Below are 20,293 nucleotides of genomic sequence, written 5' to 3'. Positions count from 1 at the left end.
TAAAGCCAACACATGTGGGATGCCTGCTGACCCCTATACTGTCTGGTAATCCAAGAATTAGAAGGCTAGAGGGCAGTTATGAATTTCATTCTTGGCAACCATCAGGGGAGACTGACTCACAGGCCCTTTGAAGAGGGGTTGTCTTTTGGATAGAGACCAAGACCAGGACAAGGGCAGAAGGAAGGTCAAATAAATCACACATCGGAGTTAGAAAAAGAATCTCAGGCCAATCCCAGGTTTATTTACCAATCTGAAAACAAAATGTAGTGATTAAAGGAGACAGGTCTGGGTGTGCCACTCTCATCGTAGCTTTCAGGCAGCTGTGGAAGACAAGGTGGGGTAGGGACCTGGGCTGGGGAACCATGGTTCAGTGGGACTCGGGCAAGTCTCTCCTGTTCTCTGGACCTGCCTCCCATGGCACCCTGGAAATGAAGGTGCTTTGTGAACTGTCAAGGGCAGAGCAGGGTCAAGGCTTCCCCACTCATCAGATCATGGCCAATACCCCAGGCATCAGCTTCTTTATGGTGAGGTCTGCAGGTAGAAAGTCGTTGGCCTTCAGAATGTCTTCATGGGCCTCCTGGAAGAGGACCTCCCCCACTGCTGCCTCCACGTGCTGGACCCATGCAGCCAACTTGGGTTGGTCTTCGAAGACTTGGCAGCCAGCACCCATAGCCTATAGGGAAAAAGAGAACAGGATAGGTTAGGGGTGGATGAGCGAGGCCAAGGATGGCAGCATCTACCTGGTTTGGAGACCACATGGCTCCAGAAGAGGTTACCACAAAAAAGTATAATCCCTTAGCCAGGTGGAGGCAGCACGGGCAGGACTTCAGCAACCCACCCTGTCCACTCTGCCCACAGCACTCACATGCATCAGCTCCGTGATGGTACCAGGTCAGCCAGGGAAATGTTGTGCCCAGAGCGAAAGGTCTTGTTCTGGAAGAACTTGCCCTCAAGTATCTTCAGAGTCACATCCAACTCTGTCAGAGTGACTGCCAGCATCTCAGGCGATACTGACTCACCCAGGAAAAGAGGGAACGTCGTCTGGTGGGTGGGCAGGCAAAGTGGGGAATTAGGGGTCAGCCCAGCTTTGGGGGCAGAAAGGCAAGCCCGTGCTCTTGGAGCTGCTTCCTGGTTCTATGTACCTTTCTTCCGTGTCCTGGGTAGGCCGGCAGGGAAAGTCCCAAAGGACCCCTTTTCCTTGAACTATTCCTGCTTCCATGAGCTCTGATGGGTTGAGCCTTGGAGGTTTCTAAAAGACTCAACCCCCTTTGAGAATGACTCAAAGGGAACCTGAACAATGAGTGTCATACTTTGGGGGAGGGGAGTGCTGGCTTAGGAACTATCTATTTTATAACCTCTTTCCTCCTGCATATAAAATCAGTCCCTCTTACAATATAAGTAAGAGGATGGGCTTTTAAGGTCTCTCCATTAAAGCTCATTCTGTCCCTCACGAACTGTGTGACCTACAGCAAATTACGTAAATTCTCTGAGCTTCAATTTCCTCATCTACGATACAGGAATAACAGTATCTGACTCGTCTTGTAAATAAAAACGTGAGGCCCAGAGAGGGACAGTCAGTTTCCAGAGATAGCACAGCCAGGGAAAGACTGCCAAGCATAGAACCAATGTCTTCTCACCCAGTGAGTTACTAGGGACTAAGGAGGAGAGTCAGGAGAGAGAGGTGTCCAGGATTTCGGGAGGAGGGCATTTTAAGGCAAAGCCATCAACAGCCTCAGGCTTAGCAGCTGTCAGGGAGACAGAGTAGATGGGGAGCACAGCACTTCATGGTCAGTAAAGTTGCTTGGGGGAGCCCCGGTTTCTGGAAAGATAAACAGGACTAGGACTGTACTCCAACTCCTGGCTCAGGGCTTCACTTCCCTCCCCCATACAACAAGGCTGGATCAGCAAACACACACTGGTGGCCTGGAGGCCAAGGCTGGGCTAATTGCATTCCTTTGGTTACAGAGTGTTTAAAAATATGAATCAGCTGCTGACATTTAAAAATGGAGACATTGCATATTAAAGTCCAGATTTCCAGCTTCTTTTTAACAAGAAAGGGAGAATTGCTACCTGGTACCCCAGCTGGGCATCTACATAAGGCTGATATGGGGAGAAGCTGCTCCTTCAGGAGGGGCACATAGGCTCTCTGTGGGCCGGAGCCCACCTGGACCACCTCCGTCATTTATTTTTTTATTTTTGGGAGGGAAGGGGAACAGGACTTTATTGGGGAACAGTGTGTACTTCCAGGACTTTTTTCCAAGTCAAGTTGTTGTCCTTTCAGTCTTAGTTGTGGAGGGCGCAGCTCAGCTCCAGGTCCAGTTGCCATTTCTAGTTGTAGGGGCACAGCCCACCATCTCTTGAGGGAGTCGAACCAGCAACCTTGTGGCTGAGAGGACACGCTCCAACCAACTGAGCCATCCGGGAGCTCAGCGGCAGCTCAGCTCAAGGTGCCATGTTCAATCTTAGTTGCAGGGGGCGGAGCCCACCATCCCTTGAGTGACTCGAGGAGTCCAACTGGCAACCTCGTGGTTGAGAGCCCACTGGCCCATGTGGGAGTTAGGAGCATGGTGCTCTAACCTCCTGAGCCACCGGGCCGGCCCAACCTCCGTCATTTATTATCTGCCTCACCTTTGCAAGAGACAGTCTACATTTCCCTTCTGTTCCGACTGGGTGGTTCCAAAGTTCTTAGGGTTTTAAAAAAGGGTTTTTGTTCCTCTTTAAATACAAAAGACCATAATAGGGTAATAAATAAATTCTGATTTATTCACATGATTAGATACTATAGAGTAGATAAAATGGATAAATTAGATTTACCCACAGCAATATGGAAAAATGCAAGTTGTAGAATGGTATGAGAGCACTTATATAAAATTTAAGCAAAACAAAACTTTATTGTGCTTGTGGACCTTTATAAAATGTAGTAATGTAGCAAATCGTGAACTAGGACTTCCACTAGATTCCAGAGTGGGGTGGCCCTCAGGAAGGAGTGATCGCAACAAAGAGATCTTTTGACATTTGTGGGTGTGTTTTTTTTAACCATTTATTTGTTTATTTTTATTTGGAAATGTTTATATCAGTATAGTGGAACTAAATGTTAAGAGACACTGGATGTCATTACTTTGGCTATCATTAGTTTATTACAAAAGAGACATGGAAATTACTTATGTGATGAGATTTCAGAACATCAGTGGAATGGGCGCCATGTCATAGGGATTTATTTCAGTCTACATACTTTCCAGAATGTCACCATCTCTAAATAAGAAATAATCCTTGTCATCTATAACTACTTTGGTGCCTCCATATTCTGGAAGAAGAACTTTATCTCCAACTTTCACACTTACTGGTTGAATCTCTCCGCCCTTTCCTTTAGAGCCGGATCCGACAGCTACTACTGTTGCTTGCAATACTTTTCCTTGAGATTTTTCTGGAAGCATAATGCCTCCCTTGGTTACAGTTCCTGCAGCACTCCTTTCAACTAATACTCGGGCAAAGAGGGGGAGAAACTTTCTAAATGCCTGTCCTGCTATGACTCCGGTAATAGCAGTTCGTACTCCGCTCTCACGCCACAGCGGCAAGGAGAGAACTGATCTTTTGACATTTGTTGACTAACGTTTCTTTCTTATATGAAAAATGATTTAAGACAGAACAATAAGACTCATGATCCAGAATTAATCAGACAGTTTTAAAAACGAGGAGTTCCACTTCTGATTAGGATTATCCATAGTCACAAAAAACATTTGCTTTCACCATAATGACCCTGGAAAGAAAATAATCTTATTTTTCTGTAAAACCATCAAAGAGTTATAGAACTCTTTAAAAAGGAAAATAAAAAAAAAGAACAAAACAAAAAAAGAAAAACGTCTAAATCTGTACTGTCCAATATAGTAGCCACCAGCCACAAGCGGCTACTGAGCTCTTGAAATGTGGCTGGTCCTAGCTGAGGTGTGGTTTACGTGTAAAATACATACCAGATTCTGAGGGCTTAGTTAAAAAAAAGAAAAAGAAAAAGATTTCATTAATAACTTTTTCTATTGGTTACACAGTGAAATAATTTTTTAGTTTTTAATTATGATAAAAAACATAGAACATAAAATTTACCATTTTAACTGTTTGATTCATTGGCAATGAGTCCATTCACGAATGTTGTGCAGCCATCACCACTGTGGTTTCAGAACTCTCTTCACCTTGTAAAACTGAAACTCTATCCCCATTAAACAACTCCTCATTTTCTCCCTCCCCCCATCCCCTGCGAACCACCATTCTCCTCTCTGTCTTCATGAATTAACTACTCTATATACCTTATTTAAGTGGAATCATACAATATTTGTCCTTTTGCATCTGGCTTATTTCACTTAGCAAATGTTTTCAAGGTTCATCCATATTGTAGCATGTGTCAAAATTTCCTTCATTCTTAAGGCTCAAAGATATTCCATTGTATGTATGTACCACATTTCCATTCATCCGTCAATGGACACAGGGGGTGTTTCCACCTCTGGCTATTGTGATCTGTGAATAATACTGTTATGAACTTGGGTATAGAAATATCCTTTCAAGACCCTGCTTTCAATTATTTTGGGTATATACCCAGAAGTGAAATTGCTGGACCATTTGGTAATTCTATTTTTAATTGCTTTGAGGATTTATCATATTGTTTGCCACAGTCGCACCATTTTCCATTCCCACTAACAGTGCATAAGAGTTCCAATTTCCTCACATCCTTGCCAACACTTGTTATTTTCTGGTACATATATATATTATATGTGTTATATATAATATATATAATATATTATATATAATATAGAACATATATATGTTATATTATATATTATATATATATAATATATATGTGTATATATACATATATAATATATATATTATAATGGCCATCCTAATGGGTGTGAGTGGTATCTCATTGTAGTTTTAATTTGCATTCCCCTAATTACTAGTGATGCTGAGCATCTTTTCATGTGTTTCTGGCCAAAATGATAATATTCTAAATATATTGGGTTAAGTATAATACATTAATTTCACCTGTTTCTTTTTACATTTTGAATGTGGCTACTAGAAAATGTAAAAGTACATATATGACTCACTTTATACTTCCATTTTGCAGCACTGGACTAAATGAACTAAATTCCAGAGGGGCATGAGCCTTTCCTAGGTACACAAACCACTTTTCATTCTTGGGGTCCAAGCAGGTAGGGTGAAAACTTGCCATCGGCATGGGACTTTTCTGACTAAGCAGCCATGTGGGGAACTGAGGGCAGGGCCTAAACGTAGAGAGATCTCATGGTTGTAGTGGTGCTTAGATTCTGCATCCCTCCTGGAGCAAGCAAGCAACTTGATCCTACCCTCAAGATACCTGAAAGCAGAGATGAACTGAAACTAACTAGAGTGCAACCCAGCCCACCTCCATATTAGCTGGAAGAGATTAACCTCCCACTGAGCCTCCTAACAAAAGAAAAGTGCAAGCTTTTCTACGGGTACTTATTATGTAGTTCTATTTCTACTCTTACACATCATATCTGACACACAATAATAAATTATAAGACATGCAAAGAAAGAGAAAATGTGACCCATAATGAAGAGGGTATAAAGTGACCAATAGGATCAGATCCACAGAGGGAGGCCGGATGGCTCAGTTGGTCAGAGGGCGAGCTCTCAACAACAAGTTTGCCGTTTCAATTCCCGCATGGGATGGTGGGCTGCACCCCCTGCAACTAAAGATTGAAAATGGTGACTGGACTTGGAGCTGAGCTGCATCCTCCACAACCAAATTGAAGGACAACTCCCTGGAGAAACAATATTCCCCAATAAAATTTATTTAAAAGAAAAAACACACACAAAAAACAGATCCACAGAAAATCCAGGTGTTGAAATTAGCTGACAAAGACTTTTTAGTAACTTAGAAATGTGTTGAAGAATTTAGAAGAAAAGATGGACCAAATTAATAAGCAGATGGTGAATTTTGGTAGAGCAATGGAAACACGAAAAAAGAACCAAATAAAAATTTCTAGAACTGAAAAAAATACATTGGATTAAATGGGTTTAAGAGCAACCTGGGCACAACAGAAGAGAAGTTAAAGTCAGTTCATTGGAAACTATCCAAACTAAAAACAAGAATACAATAGTGTCTGAGCCCCTTTGGGAATGATGCCCTCACTGTCCCCCCATCTCAGGGGCCTCACCTTATGCCACAGTGCCCAGAGGCAGTTTCTCCGTAAGGTTGTATGCTGCCACGCCAGGTACTCATCCACATGGGCACAGGCTGCAGGTCCTGAGGGTACCAGTGGTCAAGAACCTTATACTTGTGGGTCAGACAGAGCAGTATGGCCACACTGCAGGGGGAAGGGAGGACATGGTGGGTGTGGAAAGAGCATTGTGCTAGGGGCTTTGTACAGAGTCACTTCTTTAACCTTCCTGACAATGTGCCAAGGTATTTGCCTCATTTTCCAGACAAGGAAGCCAGGCTTAGAACACTGAAGGGACTAGCCCAAGGCACACAGCCCTTGGTGGCAGAGCTGAGCGTCTCTCTGAGGCTAATACCTAACCTTATCCTACCATCAGGCAAAATGCCACAGCAGAGTCGCCTGCCATGTGCTCAGAGACAATTCCTGATGGGAGGGCCAGAGAGAGCTTCCTGGAGGAGATGGCATCAAAGCTGAGCCTTAAAGAAGGTCAGTTTTGTCCAGTCTGCATCTATTCTCATCATCTGGCATTCAGACTAGCCTCAGATGGCCTGATTATTCAAAAAACCTTCCTGTCATCCTTTTGCTCTTTGTCATCGCTATGTTCTCCCTAAAATACTCCGTAGGAAACACTGGAGCTGCTGCAGGATCATGGAACAGCAGAACAGACGAGACCTCTGGAGCCCTCTTCTTGCCCGGGGTCATGAGGGCTGCCATGATATTGGGATAGGGATGGGCTGGGAAGGGCACTGAGGATGTGTGACTTTGGGCCCACAGGTAGGTTTGCAGAAACTCGGAGTACCCCAAGGGCTGAGCACTCCAGCCAAAAGGGCAGAAAATCTCTGCATCTACCACTGGCCTATGTTCCTATTAGGAATCCTGCCCCCATACTCCAGCTTAACAACTCACTTGTCTCTACAAGAAACTCTGGAGTTCCTTTTGCTCCCAGCTAATTTTTCAAAGCCACCTCTGAAGAGGGCGCAGGTCCCTGGCAGCCACAGATCTCTCAAGGGGGAGAAATGCAGGTATTCCACGCTGCCCCTGGCAGGTACCCCTGAGTGCTCAACACCGGACGACACAAGGACTCAAGACAATATGGCCACAGGAAGGAAAAATGGTGCTAGCTGAGTGTCTGAGGAATTCTTTGGGGGTGCAACCATCTCGAGATTCCAGAGATGAGTTTAAAGCTCCAGGTTCTCCTTCTTGTGGGAGGGGTGACTTCGGTGACAAAAGGTCAGAACCAGGAAAAGGTTTGGCCTTTCCTAAAGAGGCTTCTACTTCTTGGGACTTGTTGTGATGTAAGAGGTCCATATGTCGGGGGTCCTGCGGCATACAGACGCTGCAGCTGGAAGATGGAGCCACTGGGCAACCCAGATACCCCTGGGCTATCTCGAGGCAAGTTTGGCCAGAGGGTTGCCTCTAATGCAAGGTGACGCTGCCATCCTCTGCCCCTCCCTGCACCTCTGCCCTGAGCTACCCTCACCAACAACCACAGGATTGGTACAAAAGTAAAATACATGCTTGCTTTTTCAACCACCCCTGTGGGTAGACCAGCGAACAGGCAGGGGCCTGGGTTTCAGCCCTGACTCTCTGTGTGATGTTGGACAAAGGGCTCTGCACCTCTGAGGACTTTAGTTTCTTTGTCTATAAAGTAGAGGGTTAGGATAAGATGGTTCCATCAAGGTCTGGTGGCAGCCCAGGGCCCTGGTTACCTTTTGGTCAAAGTGAAGTCCCCATCCTTCAAAGCGGGCACCTTCTTCAGGGGTTCACCTGGGCAAAGGTATCGCTGAGGTGCTGGCCTACAGAGAGCGCATGATGGTGGGTGGTAGGAGGAAAACACTGAGCCCTGTATGGCCTGTGCCCACTCCCTACAATGTCAGGGCACCAATTTCACAGCTCTTTCCCAGCCCCCTGCTGCTCTTCTGCATGGCAAGGCTGGTGTGGGTCGCTGTCGCTATGGGCAGAACAGGCAGCTGCTATGCCAGGTGATACAAAATAGACCTGGACATCCCTTGCCAAGGCCCAGGGTGGGCATAACCTCCCTCCGACAGCCCACCTATCTTCAACAGAGCTCAAGGTGAAGGGTGTGATACTCCAGCTGGGCCTTTACATACACCCCATCCACCGCCTTTGTATCATCACCAGCTTCATGAGCTTATATTTGGGTTATCCCAAGCCACAGGGGCAGAGTGGTTAGTCACCTGAAAGGAGCTTTGACTTCCTCCAGTGACATAAGTAGAGCCACCAAACAGAGAAGTGGCCTTTCCCTGGTATCTATTTAATTGTAACCAACTTCTACTGGGCTCTCTGTGTCCTCTTGCTCACCCTGAGGACACAGAGCTGGTCCTGCTTTTAGGCTCTGCTGGAGCTGGAATAGTAGCATTCTGGTCCCACCCACAGCCCCTGAAAGTTACAGCCCAGTGTCCCCATCCTCTCTCCCTGCCACCCTGGCACCTGCTTGAGTTTATCTGAGAGCTTTCTGCTCCTTCAGATGCGCCCAGAGAGAGGCTTCTGAAGGGCACTTAAGTCTCATCACTGCCTCGCTCAACAGCCTTCAGTGGCTCCCTGTCACCCCAGGATCAGCGGGAAGCTCCCCAAAGCCATTCACATGCCCTTACCTCTCCAGTCTCAGCCACACCCAAGATCTTCCCTCTTCCCTCCCTTCAGACTGTTCCTTCACCAGGGACACCCTCCCTCCTCTGTTGGTGAAACACATTTCCTGCACCACTCTATATGACAGCCTGGCTGGGACAGCCCTTTGTCCTCATGCCCTCTCCCCTGCCCATACTCTGCAGAGGGCACCCCTGGACAAGGGGCAGGACAAGGGGCAGACCACAGAGGACGCTGGGAAGAGATGATGATTCAGGCAGAAAGACAGGCCAGTGCAAAGGCATAAAGGCATGGTAGGAAAGTACCAGATGAAAGTCTCGGCCATTTGCTCCCCCAAGTATTTCGTGTGTTCTGCTTCCCCCTTACCCCACCAAATGCCAGGCCTTGGCATGCCAGCCGTGTCCTTGGGGACTGTTGGGCCTGACAGAGAAACAAATTCTCCTGCTTGGGGTGCAGGGCTCACCAAGCCCCCACAGCACCTCCTGTTCCCAGCATACCCCATGGGGTGCCTCCTCCCCATCAGGAATAAGAGAAACAGAGGACAAGGTGAGTAAAGGCAAAGCAAGGGAAGGAGGAGGAAGACGGGACTCCAAAGCAGACTGAGCCAGTGCAGGGAGCCGGGCTGGGAAGTTGAGGCCCTGGGGTAGTGTCTGCTGTTGCAAAATGTCAGCAGCTGGAAGCCACAAAGGAGGGACTACACTCTGACCCAGTCTCTACACTTGTCCCCATTAACCCTTCTCCTCCTGTCCCCATCTGTTCCGGAGGTTGCCTATCCCTACACCCAGGCGCACTGCTTTCTTGGCCAGGTCTCTCCTTCTTTCTTCATGCCCCACCCCCCTTTATTCGGCTTCAGCTTAGCCCTGTCTTCTAGTCCAGGGGACCAAACAGAGTTTGAAGGATTACCCAAATATCAGATCTTCCTGGTGGCTCACCTTTTTCAGTGATGGTCCCAGGAAAGGGGTGGCACAGGGAGGGGTCCCCCAAGCAATGTTTGGCCTCCCCTTTCCTCCCCAACCTCTCAGTTCCCCAAACCCAGCTGGACCCACCTTTGAGAATCTCCATAGTGTGCAGCTCGAAGGGGATGCCATTCTTCTTGGCGAAGATGTAGACCGCGCGACATGCCTGGGACAGCAGATCCAGGTCGAGCTCCAGGTCCATGGCAGGGGGCAGCGTGACCAGACTTGCGACACAAGGGGCACAGCATACCCCAGCGCTGGGAGTGGGGCTTACCAGGAGGGGCAGCCATGCCTCCCGGATGCAGTTCCCCATTGGGCAGGAGCTGGGCACTTTGGTCCAATCTCTGGTGCTACCTTGGGCGTGCCTAAGGGGCTGGAGCCAGGGGCTCAGGGCTCAGCCAGAGGGTTGGCAATAGGGTAACAGCCCCTTGGAGGGCCCTCAGTCCCAAACCATTGTGACTGGCTCATTTCACTTAGTATAATGTCTTCAAGATTCATCCATGTTGTAGTGTGTGTCACAATTTCCTATCATCCCTATTTTACAGATGAGGAAATTGAGGCACTGCATGGTTATAGACCCAGAAACTGTTTTCCTTTCCTTTGGTTATATACCCAGAAGTGGGATTGCTAGATCTCTCCTTATCATTTTAAAAGATGGAGAAACCAGCCCAGAGAAGGAAAGAAACAAACCCAGGGAATGTGAGGCACTGTGCTGGCAGGAGCAGGAAGACCAAGTCTGTCCAATTTTGGGGCATACAATTGGAGTGATATGAGTTACCCCCAAATGCTGACCATAAGCCCCGAGGCTTTGACGCTTGCTAGAACTGGGATCTCTGGAGTATGGGTCTAAGAGAATGAACTCTGGAACCAGACTTTCTGGTGCATTCCACTGTGTTCAGAGAACATACATTGTATGATTTCAATTTGTTTAAACGTATTGAGATTTTATGACCTAACATATGTTCTATCCTGGAGAGTATTCCACGTGCACTTAAGAATGTTTATTCTGCTGTTCTGGAGTGGAGCGTTATATGTATATACCTGGTAAATCCAATTGATTTGTAGTGTTGTTCAAGTTCTCCATTTCCCGGATGATCTTCAGTTTCATTCTATCCTTTATCGATGGTGGAATATTAAAGTCACCGACTATAATTATTGGCAGTTTAGTCATATTTAAATTCTTTTTGGAAGCTGGAAGGACCCACTATCTCCCACTCCCACATCAGACACTATCCTCATCCCAACTGTCACAGGCTCAGCAGCCGTGGTGGTTGTTCCAGTTCTTTATTAGGCAAAGAAACTAAGTTGTTTTCAGCATCTCTCCCAAGGAAGGAGGCTCAGAGGGTTAAGCCAGCCAGGCTCTTCAGGATGCGCTGCTTCTACTTGAACTTCTGCAGCAACTTGCAGACCCTCTCCTTGACTGTCGGATCCAATGTTGAACAGTCCCACTCCGTCAACTTTGTCAGCCGTTCATGAGCCTCCAGGAAGAGGCCAGAGCCAATGGTCAGCTCCACCCTCATGCGCCACTCAGCCAGCTTGGGGCTGTTACGGAAGACGTTGTGGTTGCCTGCCATGGGCTATGGATAGACAAAGAGGAAGGTGTGGTCAGTCTGCGGGGCAGCCCCACCTGAGTCCCCTCCTGCAGCTTCAGTCTGCTGACCTCTGAAGCCTGGAGCAGAGGTCACAGGTTCTGTAATACATGTGGGATAGTGATGGAAGACTCAGAGTCCCCTGGGTCTCTTGGCCACTGGTCTTGCTCCAAGGTTCCTGATTCCTTCTCTGAAGTGAGGCCTGGCCCAGGTGGTTCCCACTTCTCCAGTGTGAAACCTCTTATGGGTCCTTTCTTCTTCCAGGGAAACCCCTTGTTCCCAGATGAGGGTGGGAGGAATCAGTTCTTTTTTCCCATGTTGAACCTCGCTCTGTGGTCAAGCACAGGGGTTGGGACAGGAGACCTAGGAGGCCGCCTAAGAAACATGCATCCAAGATGCTCAGGGGCCCAAAAGGGGATGGGGGACGCTAAATGTAAGTGGCAGGAGGTGAAATGTCCCACTGCACCACCTGGGACAAAAAAAAATGGAGTGGGTTTTCCTGGTGCTGGTCTGTACTGCGCACTGACCAAGAACCAAAGTGGCCACTTTCCAACTGGCCAGATATTACGTTGACCTCACAAGTCACCGCCCAGGGTCTAAACTGGCCTTCCTGCACTCCAACTAGGTCAGAACTGGCTACCTCCCCTGCATGAATGCCCCACACCCAAATCCGCAGTGGATGCCCCTTTGACCCAGAGACAGGGGACTGCTCTGTACAGCTGTCTGGAGCTCTGGAAAAGGGGCACTTCAGCCATAAGGACTCTTTGGAAACCTCTGGACACTTCCTGAATCGTCCACGAGGGGCAAGAGGCATCCAGGATCCTGGCTGACTGATCAAGAAGTGCTGTGTTCTTCTCCCTGTCGCAGGCTAACCCTCCAGCTCCTCCCCACACTGAGGAATCTTTGCAAAGCATGGATGCTCATGATCCTCCCTGACTCAAAACCTGCTGTGTTCCCTGTGGCCTCCAGCCACCCAGACTTGGCTCCCACTCCCGCCATGTTTCCCCTTTCACCAACCTATCCTCAAGTGATGGCCCCTCTGGTCACAGATGAGTCCCACCTCTGCCTGGGCTCTGTCTCCCCAACACCGCACTCCATACCTGCATCATCTCCTCCAGAGCCACCACGTCGGCCAGTGAGATGTTATCCCCGGTGATGAACATCTTGTCCTGCAGAAACTTCTCCTCAAAGAGCTGCACGTTTTTGTTCACCTCATCTAAAATCTCCTCTGTCTTCTGAGCTGGAACCTGCTCACCTGTGATCATTGGGATCAGCAGCTGGCCAGGACAGGGGAGAGGAGGGAAGAGGAGGCTACACCCTTGTCCCACCTGACCCTTGTTTGCTAGAGAGGTATTGGACAGAACTAAAGATGTAAAGTAGTTTCACCTCTTTTAGCAGTTCGGGTTGGCAGAAGTTACCTGGGGCCATTGTTCAGAAAAACTTTGAGATCTCGCAGGAAAAACAATCATGTGATTGATTAGTGATGTCTGTCACAGGCATAGGGTAAGAAGTATTGGTACATGTGCTGGTTACAGTTATGCACTGCGATGGACTGCATACATGATGGTGGTCCCATAAGATTATAATGGAACTGAAAAATTCCTACTGCCTAGTGATGTTGTAGCCATCATCATGTCATAATGCAACACATTACTCACGTGTTTGTGGTGATGCCGGGGTAAACAAACCTACTGCACCCCCAGTCGTGTAAAAGTACGGCACAACCATTATGTACAATACATAATACTTGATAATGATAATAGATGACTGTGTTCCTGGTTTATGTATTTACTATACTATACCTTTTTATCATTATTTTATTTTTATCATTATTTTAGAGTGTATTCTTCCTACTTATAAAAAAGAAAAAGTGTGCTGTAAAACAGTAGGCTGTGTTACTCTGGCAGCAGCCTCATACAGCTCATGTTTATCATCATCTCTTTGACTGCGCCATTTTCTCTTGCGCTGGAATGAATCTCATGTCATTTTGTACCGTAACATGCTGTCCTTAAGAGCAATAGGCTCTACCACGTAGCCTAGGTGTGTAGCGGCTATCCCATCTAGATTTGTGCAAGCGCACTCTGTGATTTTGCATAATGATAAAGTCACCTAATGACACATTTCTCAGAACATATCCCTGTCATGATTGTAGTTGTCATCTTCAAATTTGCTGGTCTCTATGGGCCCTTCGACTGATATTTTCTAGGTCAGAATGAAATTCCTTGAATTCTACCTTAGCTTAAGTGAGATCAGCCCCTCCTGAGTACCCTTCCACTTGCCTTTACACTTGCCTCTTTCATACCCAGTGGTTCACTCCACACTCCCGACATCTCTGTAATGCAGGCAGGAGAGGGGGCTGAGGAGATGAGACTCAGGGAGGCAGGGACACTTACTCGAGCCCACCAGTGGTCAGCCCCATCTGTGACCTGCTCACCTTGATCCACAGTATCTTGCTCATGGGTAGCTGAATGGCTGTGTGCTGCCAGGCCATGAACTCATCCACGCGGGCACGCACGTGCAGGTCTGGTGGGTACCAGTGTGAGGGTGCACTGTACTTGCGGCACAAGTACAAGAGGATGGCCACGCTGCAGAAAGGGCAGGTCAGGGCACTACTTTTGCCTTCCCCCACTTCAATACACCGACCACCACCCCAGCATGGCCTGGGCCCAATGTGGGGCGTCCAGCCACAGACAGTCTCTAGTCACCGACATTCTCCCAGGGGAAAGATGAGCCCAAAGGCCCTGGGAAAGGCTGCAGGTCAGTCCGCCAGTCAGCAAGGGCAGGGAGGGAGACCCCGCAGGGTGAGTAGGAGTTGGCGGATGGCATCAGTAAAGGCAGTCCAGAGAGGGAACAACATGTGTGGAAATGTGGGTGCAAAAAGGAGCGTGGTAAATTTGGAGAAAGGAGTCAGAGAGTGTGACTAGAAGAACGGTGGGGGCAGGGGGTGGTTAGAGACAGCCAGCAGTGGGAAGGCCACATGGGGAGGCCCTTGGAGATTCAGGAATGATATGGACTTAACTGTCAAGCTTTTGGGTTATATAAGCAGCGGGATGAGAAGACCCACTTTGACTCTTAGAAAGATCCCCCCGGTGTTAGATGGAGGGTGAGCCACAGGGGCAGAAGCAACAATAGGGAGGCCAGGATGGAGGCAGCCGCAATGCCCAAGCAAGGGGTGCTGGGGTCTGGGCAGGGCAGAGGCCACAATGGGGTATAGGAGGAAACGGGCTGAAGGCATACTTTGGAGGGGATGTCCCAAGCCTTGCTGTTGGCTGGTGGGGGAAGGGAAGGGAGGAATTCAGGCTGGACACGGGTGTTTGGGGTGGCTGGGATATCTGGGGCCTCAGAGAGTCCTGAGCTCAGTCTGATATGACATCAATGTCTGAGCATGTGGGGTCCCCTGGGCAGAGTCAGCAGATAGGAAGAAGCAGAGATGGGTGGAGGGAGAGGAAGAGCAGAAGGAACAACCTGGGAGCGGAGAAGGAGAAAGGAGTCCCAGAGAAGGAGGAAAATCCTAAATCCTGAATCATATCAGCTGATCCCACTAACCCTATAAGGTGGTTACTGGTATGTTGCCTACCTGCATTTGAGGAAACTGGGGCTCAGAGATACAACTAACTTGCCAAAGAGATGCATCCCATGAGTGGCAGCATCGGGGTTTGACCTCAGCAGCCCAGCCCCAAGCATGCACCCTGCCACCTTTCTTGACTGCCTGGCATAACTAGTGACCTTGGTCAGGTGTGTGTGGGGGGCATGAGGGAGCTGGGGAAGTGGGGGGAGTAGAGTGAATTGGCAACAAGGGCAACGAGATGGTCTTCAGCCGCTGCAGGAGGCTTGAGAGGCAGGCAGAGGCTTGCCTCAGTGGCCCAATACCCTGGCCTGTTCTATAACCTCTGGGAGCTCCACCCTTGCTGGCCAGTCCTGGGTCACAACTGCTTCGAGCAGACCTGCCAGTGGCTCCCAGACCCGATTGATTCCTCCCAGCTTGTCTGAAGCCTGTGCCACCCGCCAGAGCCCACCGCCCCCACCGCCACACTTTCTGTATGCCTTTGTCACCACCACACTTTCTGTGTTTCCTTGTCCTGAACCTTGAGATTGGGTCACGCAACACTAATTCTCTGACATCAGCCCTCCCAGACCCACACTGGGAGTGCCAGGACCAAAGGGGACCCATCCACATCAGCATGTTCTAAAACACTTCCTGCCTCCAGGGTGGACCAGACTTTGCTATGACTGGTGGAGCCCTTTTAAGCATCACAATCCCTGGAATGACCCTGGAGAGGGCATGTGGTCTTCTATCTGCCCAGCACTCTTTCCCCCACTGTTTCCACAGGGACCTGCTCCACCATCTCTAATTGAGTGATTGTGACGGGGGTGGCTGGCAGTCATGGGTCCCAGGCCCCAGCTTGTGGAGTAGTTCACAAGCAAGCAGGTAACTCAGACTGGGCCCACCCCTGTTCTTCCCTGGGAACGTCGATTCCCCGAGAAGGAAGGGTTTTCCTTTCCTGAGAACCAGATACTCCAACGATGTGGCTACAAAGCTGCTGGTAGCTGTGACTATCGAGAATACTGAGAGGAGAAGGCCGACATACCCACAGGGACGCCCCACAGGCAATATGGGCAGGAAAAGCATCAGCACCACAGTGGCCAGGCTCAGATTCCTCTGGCTTGTCATGCACACCAATAAACTACTAGAACTAGTTGAAGTGGATTTCTGCCATTTGCAGCTGGTGTCCTTAGCCCCTCACTAAGTGCTCTAATAGACACATTTGGGCATTGGGGCCTGGGAGGCTAGAGGGAGTGAGGAAAGGCCTAAGGGAATGTGAGTGGATTCACCAGGCATGAAGAGCACATCATTCTAAGGCTTAGACTAGGAGCTGAAAGGGAAGGGACCATCAGGGTGAGAATGTGGCATAATAAGGCCAAGGGCAGAGGGGAGGTGTTCTGGCATGTTGAGGTTAGGGCCCTGCTCTGGAGAGAACACCAAGGATAAGGCTGGACAACCGTTTGCCAAAGAGACTAGGTGCATGACTTGTGGACCCAAAGAACCATTTCAACAGAAACACGCCATCTTGGACGGAAGGAATCCAAGACGGGATAAAATGAAGGAAGGTTGTCAGACTTCTGTGAAATGGGCTGATGGAGCTATACAACTGCCATGTGCGTTAGCCTTCAAGAAAAGGGAAGAATGACCCAGAGGGAGGTACAGAGGCCAGTAGGGCTGTCCTACCACCAGAGGCCCAAGTCGGGTACTGGGGTGAGACCTGGTCCTTGGCCTTCCTGGTTCAAGAGGATGGGGACACCACCCACAGGACAGATGGTGAGCCAAAGAAGATTATTCTCAACCCTTAAAATCTAAGGCAACTTTTCCTGCTAGGTTTCAGGCTTGCTTGAAAGGCATAAATTCTCTTTTCCTTCCTCTTCTTCTGTTTTGGAATGGGCATGTCTATCCCATGCCTGTCCCCCGATGGTATTTTGGAAACAAGATGACTTGTCATCTGGTTTCACAGGTTCACAGATGGGGAAATTTTGCCCCAGGATGAATCATCCCCTGACTCTCACCCATACCTGATTTGGCTGATTTGGATGATGGTGTTTTGGACTTAAAGTTCATGCTGGGATGGTTAAGACTTTGGAGATACTGGGATGAGGAGAACATATTTTGCACATGAGAAGGACATGGATTTGGAGAAGCCAGAGGGCAGACTGTTATGGATTGAACTGTGTCCCTCCAAAAATCTGGGTTGAAGTCCTAATGCCCAGTCCTTCAGAATGTGACTGTATTTGGAAGTAGGGTCTTTACAGAGGTAATCAAGTTAAAATGAGGTCATTAGTGTGTACTCTTAATCAAATATGACAGGTGTCCTTATAAAAAAGAAGAAATTTGGACACAGAGACATACACAGAGGGGATGCAGTGTGAAGAGAAACAGGGAGAAGGTGGCCATCTACCAGCCAAGGAACACCCGAGACTCCCAGAATCTAGGAGAAAGGCCTGGAACACATCCTTCCCAGCCCCTTCAGAAGGAGCAGAGCCCTGCCAGCATGTGGCTTTCAGACTTGTAGCCCCAGAACTGTGACACAATACATTTCTGTTGTTCTAAGCCCCCAGTCAGTGTTATAGCAGCCCTGGGAAAGTACCAGGCCTGGGTCTGTGGTCCACTTGGGAGATAAGAGTTGAAAATGATGAGACTGCCTGTGAAGCAGTCTGAAAACCAATCAACCCTGAATCTTACTAAAGCTCTGGATCCAACTACCAATTTACACTAAATGAAGGGACACAACATCACGTTCCAAAACACCGTAGGAATGCAATCAGCAACATTTACACTGTGGAAACTCCACAGACCCATGGACCTGGTTCCTTCAACCCCAACAAAAATGCAGATAGAAGGTGGGGTGTGGGTGGGGCTGTAAATTAAAAGGCATTTAAGACAGAGATCAACCCATGGCAATACTTGCAGCTTATCTGGACCCTGATTCAAACACATGAACAGCAAAGGAAATATTTAAGAGATAATCAGAGATTTTTGAATATGAACAGGATATTTGATAAAATCCAGTGATTACTATTAATTTTATTAGGTGTCATCATGGTATTGGGGAGGTGTGTTTCTTTAAAAGAGATCTTATCTTTTGGAAGTACATTCCTAAACATTTCTGGGTGAAATGATGGGGTGGCCAGGAGGCAGGGAAGTAGAATAGGGTACAGATGCAAAATAGGCCCCTGAGTGGACAAACGGACAACGGTTGGAGCTGGGTGATGGGTACTTGGGGGTCATTATAATCCTCATTAGCTGGTATTCATCTACGTTAGTGTATGTGTGAATATTTCCATAGTAAAAGAAATAAACAAGCACTAGCAGGTCAGCTCCAGGTTAATCTCCCAGGAGGAGCAATGGCAGATGGAGGAAGGGCCCCAGGAAGACTCTTACCTTTCAGATAAGATAAAGTTTCCATCTTTGAGGCTGGGCAGCTTCCTCAGGGGGTTGATCTCTATATATTCCTTGCTGTGGTGGTTACCTGAGAGGGGCAGGGAAGGTCTGAGGCTGCTGGCACCCCAGGAGAGAGCCAGGACTCCCAGAGGCAGAAATGCCTTTCTCTCCGTTGGCTCAAAAAGGGGAAACTGAGGCCCAGAGGATATCATGGCTCAACCCAAGTTAGAAGGCAAATCTGTGGCAGAACAGGGACCAGTACCACGACAACTGCCCTCATCCCAGGCTCTGTGACCAGAAATACCTTTTGGCTCACAGATGCTGGAGGCTGCCAGTTCCAGCCGGAACCCTGGGCCTGAAGCCCTAGCCTGCAGCTGGCAGCATTAGCCTCATCACACAGCTGGAATCCAAAAGGGAGCCTTTGACCAGCAATCAACCCAATGTGGGGACAGGAGTTTTAACTCTTTCTTGACCAGCTGTCTCCAGTTAGAAATATTTCTGGTGCTCTACTCACAGGCTGTTTATTTCTGGAGCGCCCATGTATTCTCTTTGTTCTAGAGGCCCCTGCCTCTGCAGGTTGATCTTTTAAGCCCCGTCTGTGCTTGGGGGTGTGTTGGAGACCGTGGGCAGAGACTCACCGGGGTCTGTGTCACCCTGAGCAGGTTGGAACACTGGGGCAGGATGGATATCGACCAAAGCAGCATCTGGACTCTTACATGTGGGATGGCCAGACACCTCTGCGACCTATGCCAACGTCATTGGCAGGTGCTTTACAGCTGACAAGACTGGACACCCACAAGGAGAAGGCGAGGGCCCTGGCTGGGCGCCTGGGGGCCCCTCCGCAGTTCTCTCTCCCACTTTACCCTCTGAGAGCCTGTTCATCGTCCTGGGGCAGAATTAGTGGAGACTGGACACAGCCTGCACTTCCCTTAGGAACCTTTCTTCCCCTGTAGACTTTGGGGAAGGCGTCTCCCTGGTCACTGCCTCCACTTTTCAGAAGCACTCTGACCTTGTGTCCAGCCTACTCCCAGGGCCAGGCCTGCCTGGGCAGCAGTGGGGCCAACCTTTCAGCAGATCCACAAACTGGAAGTCAAAGGGGATGCTGTTCTTCTTGACGAAGATGTAGACGGCGCGGCAGGATGCCGACAGCAGGTCCAGGTAGAGCTCCAGGCCCATGCTGAGACCCGTGTTGGGCCCTCTCCAGCTGTGGCCAGCAGGCCCTGAGCATGAGCCTAGATGCAGCCTGAGCCCTGGCCCTGCGCCAGCCAGCCCTCTCCAACACAGATCCAAGGCCCCGCATTCTGGAACTTCTTGTTTCATTTGGTGTTGTCATGAGGCCATGAGCCTGGAATTCTGACAGCAGCAGGATTCTGAGAACACCCAGGAGTAGGCTGGGAGAGGCCCCAGGCTCAGAACAGGAGGCTGGCAGGGGCACTTAGGGTGGCTGTGACTCTGCCCTCCTCCTCTGTTGGCACATAGTGTGTCTGTGCCTGTGTCTGAGAAGGGCTTACGCACAGGAATTCCCATGGCCAGGCTTTCTTAGTACAATGTGACCAAAGGGGTTTTGCAGGGTCTGGAGGAGGATGGGCAATGAAACCTAACCTTGGAGGGCTCTAGAAGCAGAGACTGGGAGTATTTACTGCTCAGCTATGTGGCATCCAGCTTGAACTGTAGCTAGAAAAGGATTGGGAGAGAGAGAAACAAGGGTCTGGGACAGAGTCAGAGGAGAGTCCAGGGGAGGCCAGGCAGGCTATGCCATGCAGAGGAGCCCAGAAACTTCTAGCTTGGTTGGGATTGGCAGTGGCCAGGGATTAACACTGGTGGCTGAGGAATGTGGACACTATGGGGAGGCCTGAGTGTTACTCACTGTCTGCTGTGATCTTGGAAGATTCCCTGTCCACGCAGAAATGGGGAGAGCCCACTTCCTGGGGCAGAGCAAGGCTGGAGACAACTGGAGAGCACACAGCCTGTTTATTACAGGTAGCAGGAGACAGGATTGCGGGCAGCACTCCTCTCAGC

The 20,293-nt window shown here is 49.0% G+C and overlaps 1 protein-coding gene and 2 pseudogenes across 2 annotated transcripts; all 3 read right to left on the bottom strand.

Moving 5' to 3' along the window:
* Positions 1-360: 360 nt before the first annotated feature.
* On the bottom strand, positions 361-9,956 carry LOC109433805 (glutathione S-transferase theta-1-like; annotated as a pseudogene).
* LOC109433832 (10 kDa heat shock protein, mitochondrial pseudogene) lies at positions 3,220-6,905 on the bottom strand (annotated as a pseudogene).
* Positions 9,957-10,997: 1,041 nt separating the features above from the next.
* LOC109433811 (glutathione S-transferase theta-4-like) lies at positions 10,998-19,518 on the bottom strand. Of its 2 annotated transcripts, XM_019710326.3 has the most exons (5): positions 19,339-19,518; positions 18,275-18,362; positions 13,778-13,928; positions 12,444-12,620; positions 10,998-11,331 (listed from the first exon to the last, which is right to left on the bottom strand). In XM_019710326.3, the coding sequence occupies exons 1-5, from the start codon at positions 19,448-19,450 to the stop codon at positions 11,134-11,136; spliced, it is 726 nt and encodes a 241-aa protein (XP_019565885.3). In that variant the 5' UTR covers positions 19,451-19,518; the 3' UTR covers positions 10,998-11,133. The 2 variants fall into 2 exon arrangements, with proteins under 2 accessions (XP_019565885.3, XP_074177605.2); XM_074321504.2 differs by lacking the exon at positions 19,339-19,518 and having other exon boundaries at positions 18,275-18,664.
* Positions 19,519-20,293: the final 775 nt, after the last annotated feature.

The sequence above is a fragment of the Rhinolophus sinicus genome, chromosome 9 (assembly GCF_057876585.1).
Source record: "Rhinolophus sinicus isolate RSI-liver-muscle chromosome 9, RSI-T2T, whole genome shotgun sequence".
NCBI lineage: Eukaryota > Metazoa > Chordata > Mammalia > Chiroptera > Rhinolophidae > Rhinolophus > Rhinolophus sinicus.
Note: the sequence above shows the minus strand (reverse complement) of the source record. Positions and strands in the feature narration are given on the sequence as shown.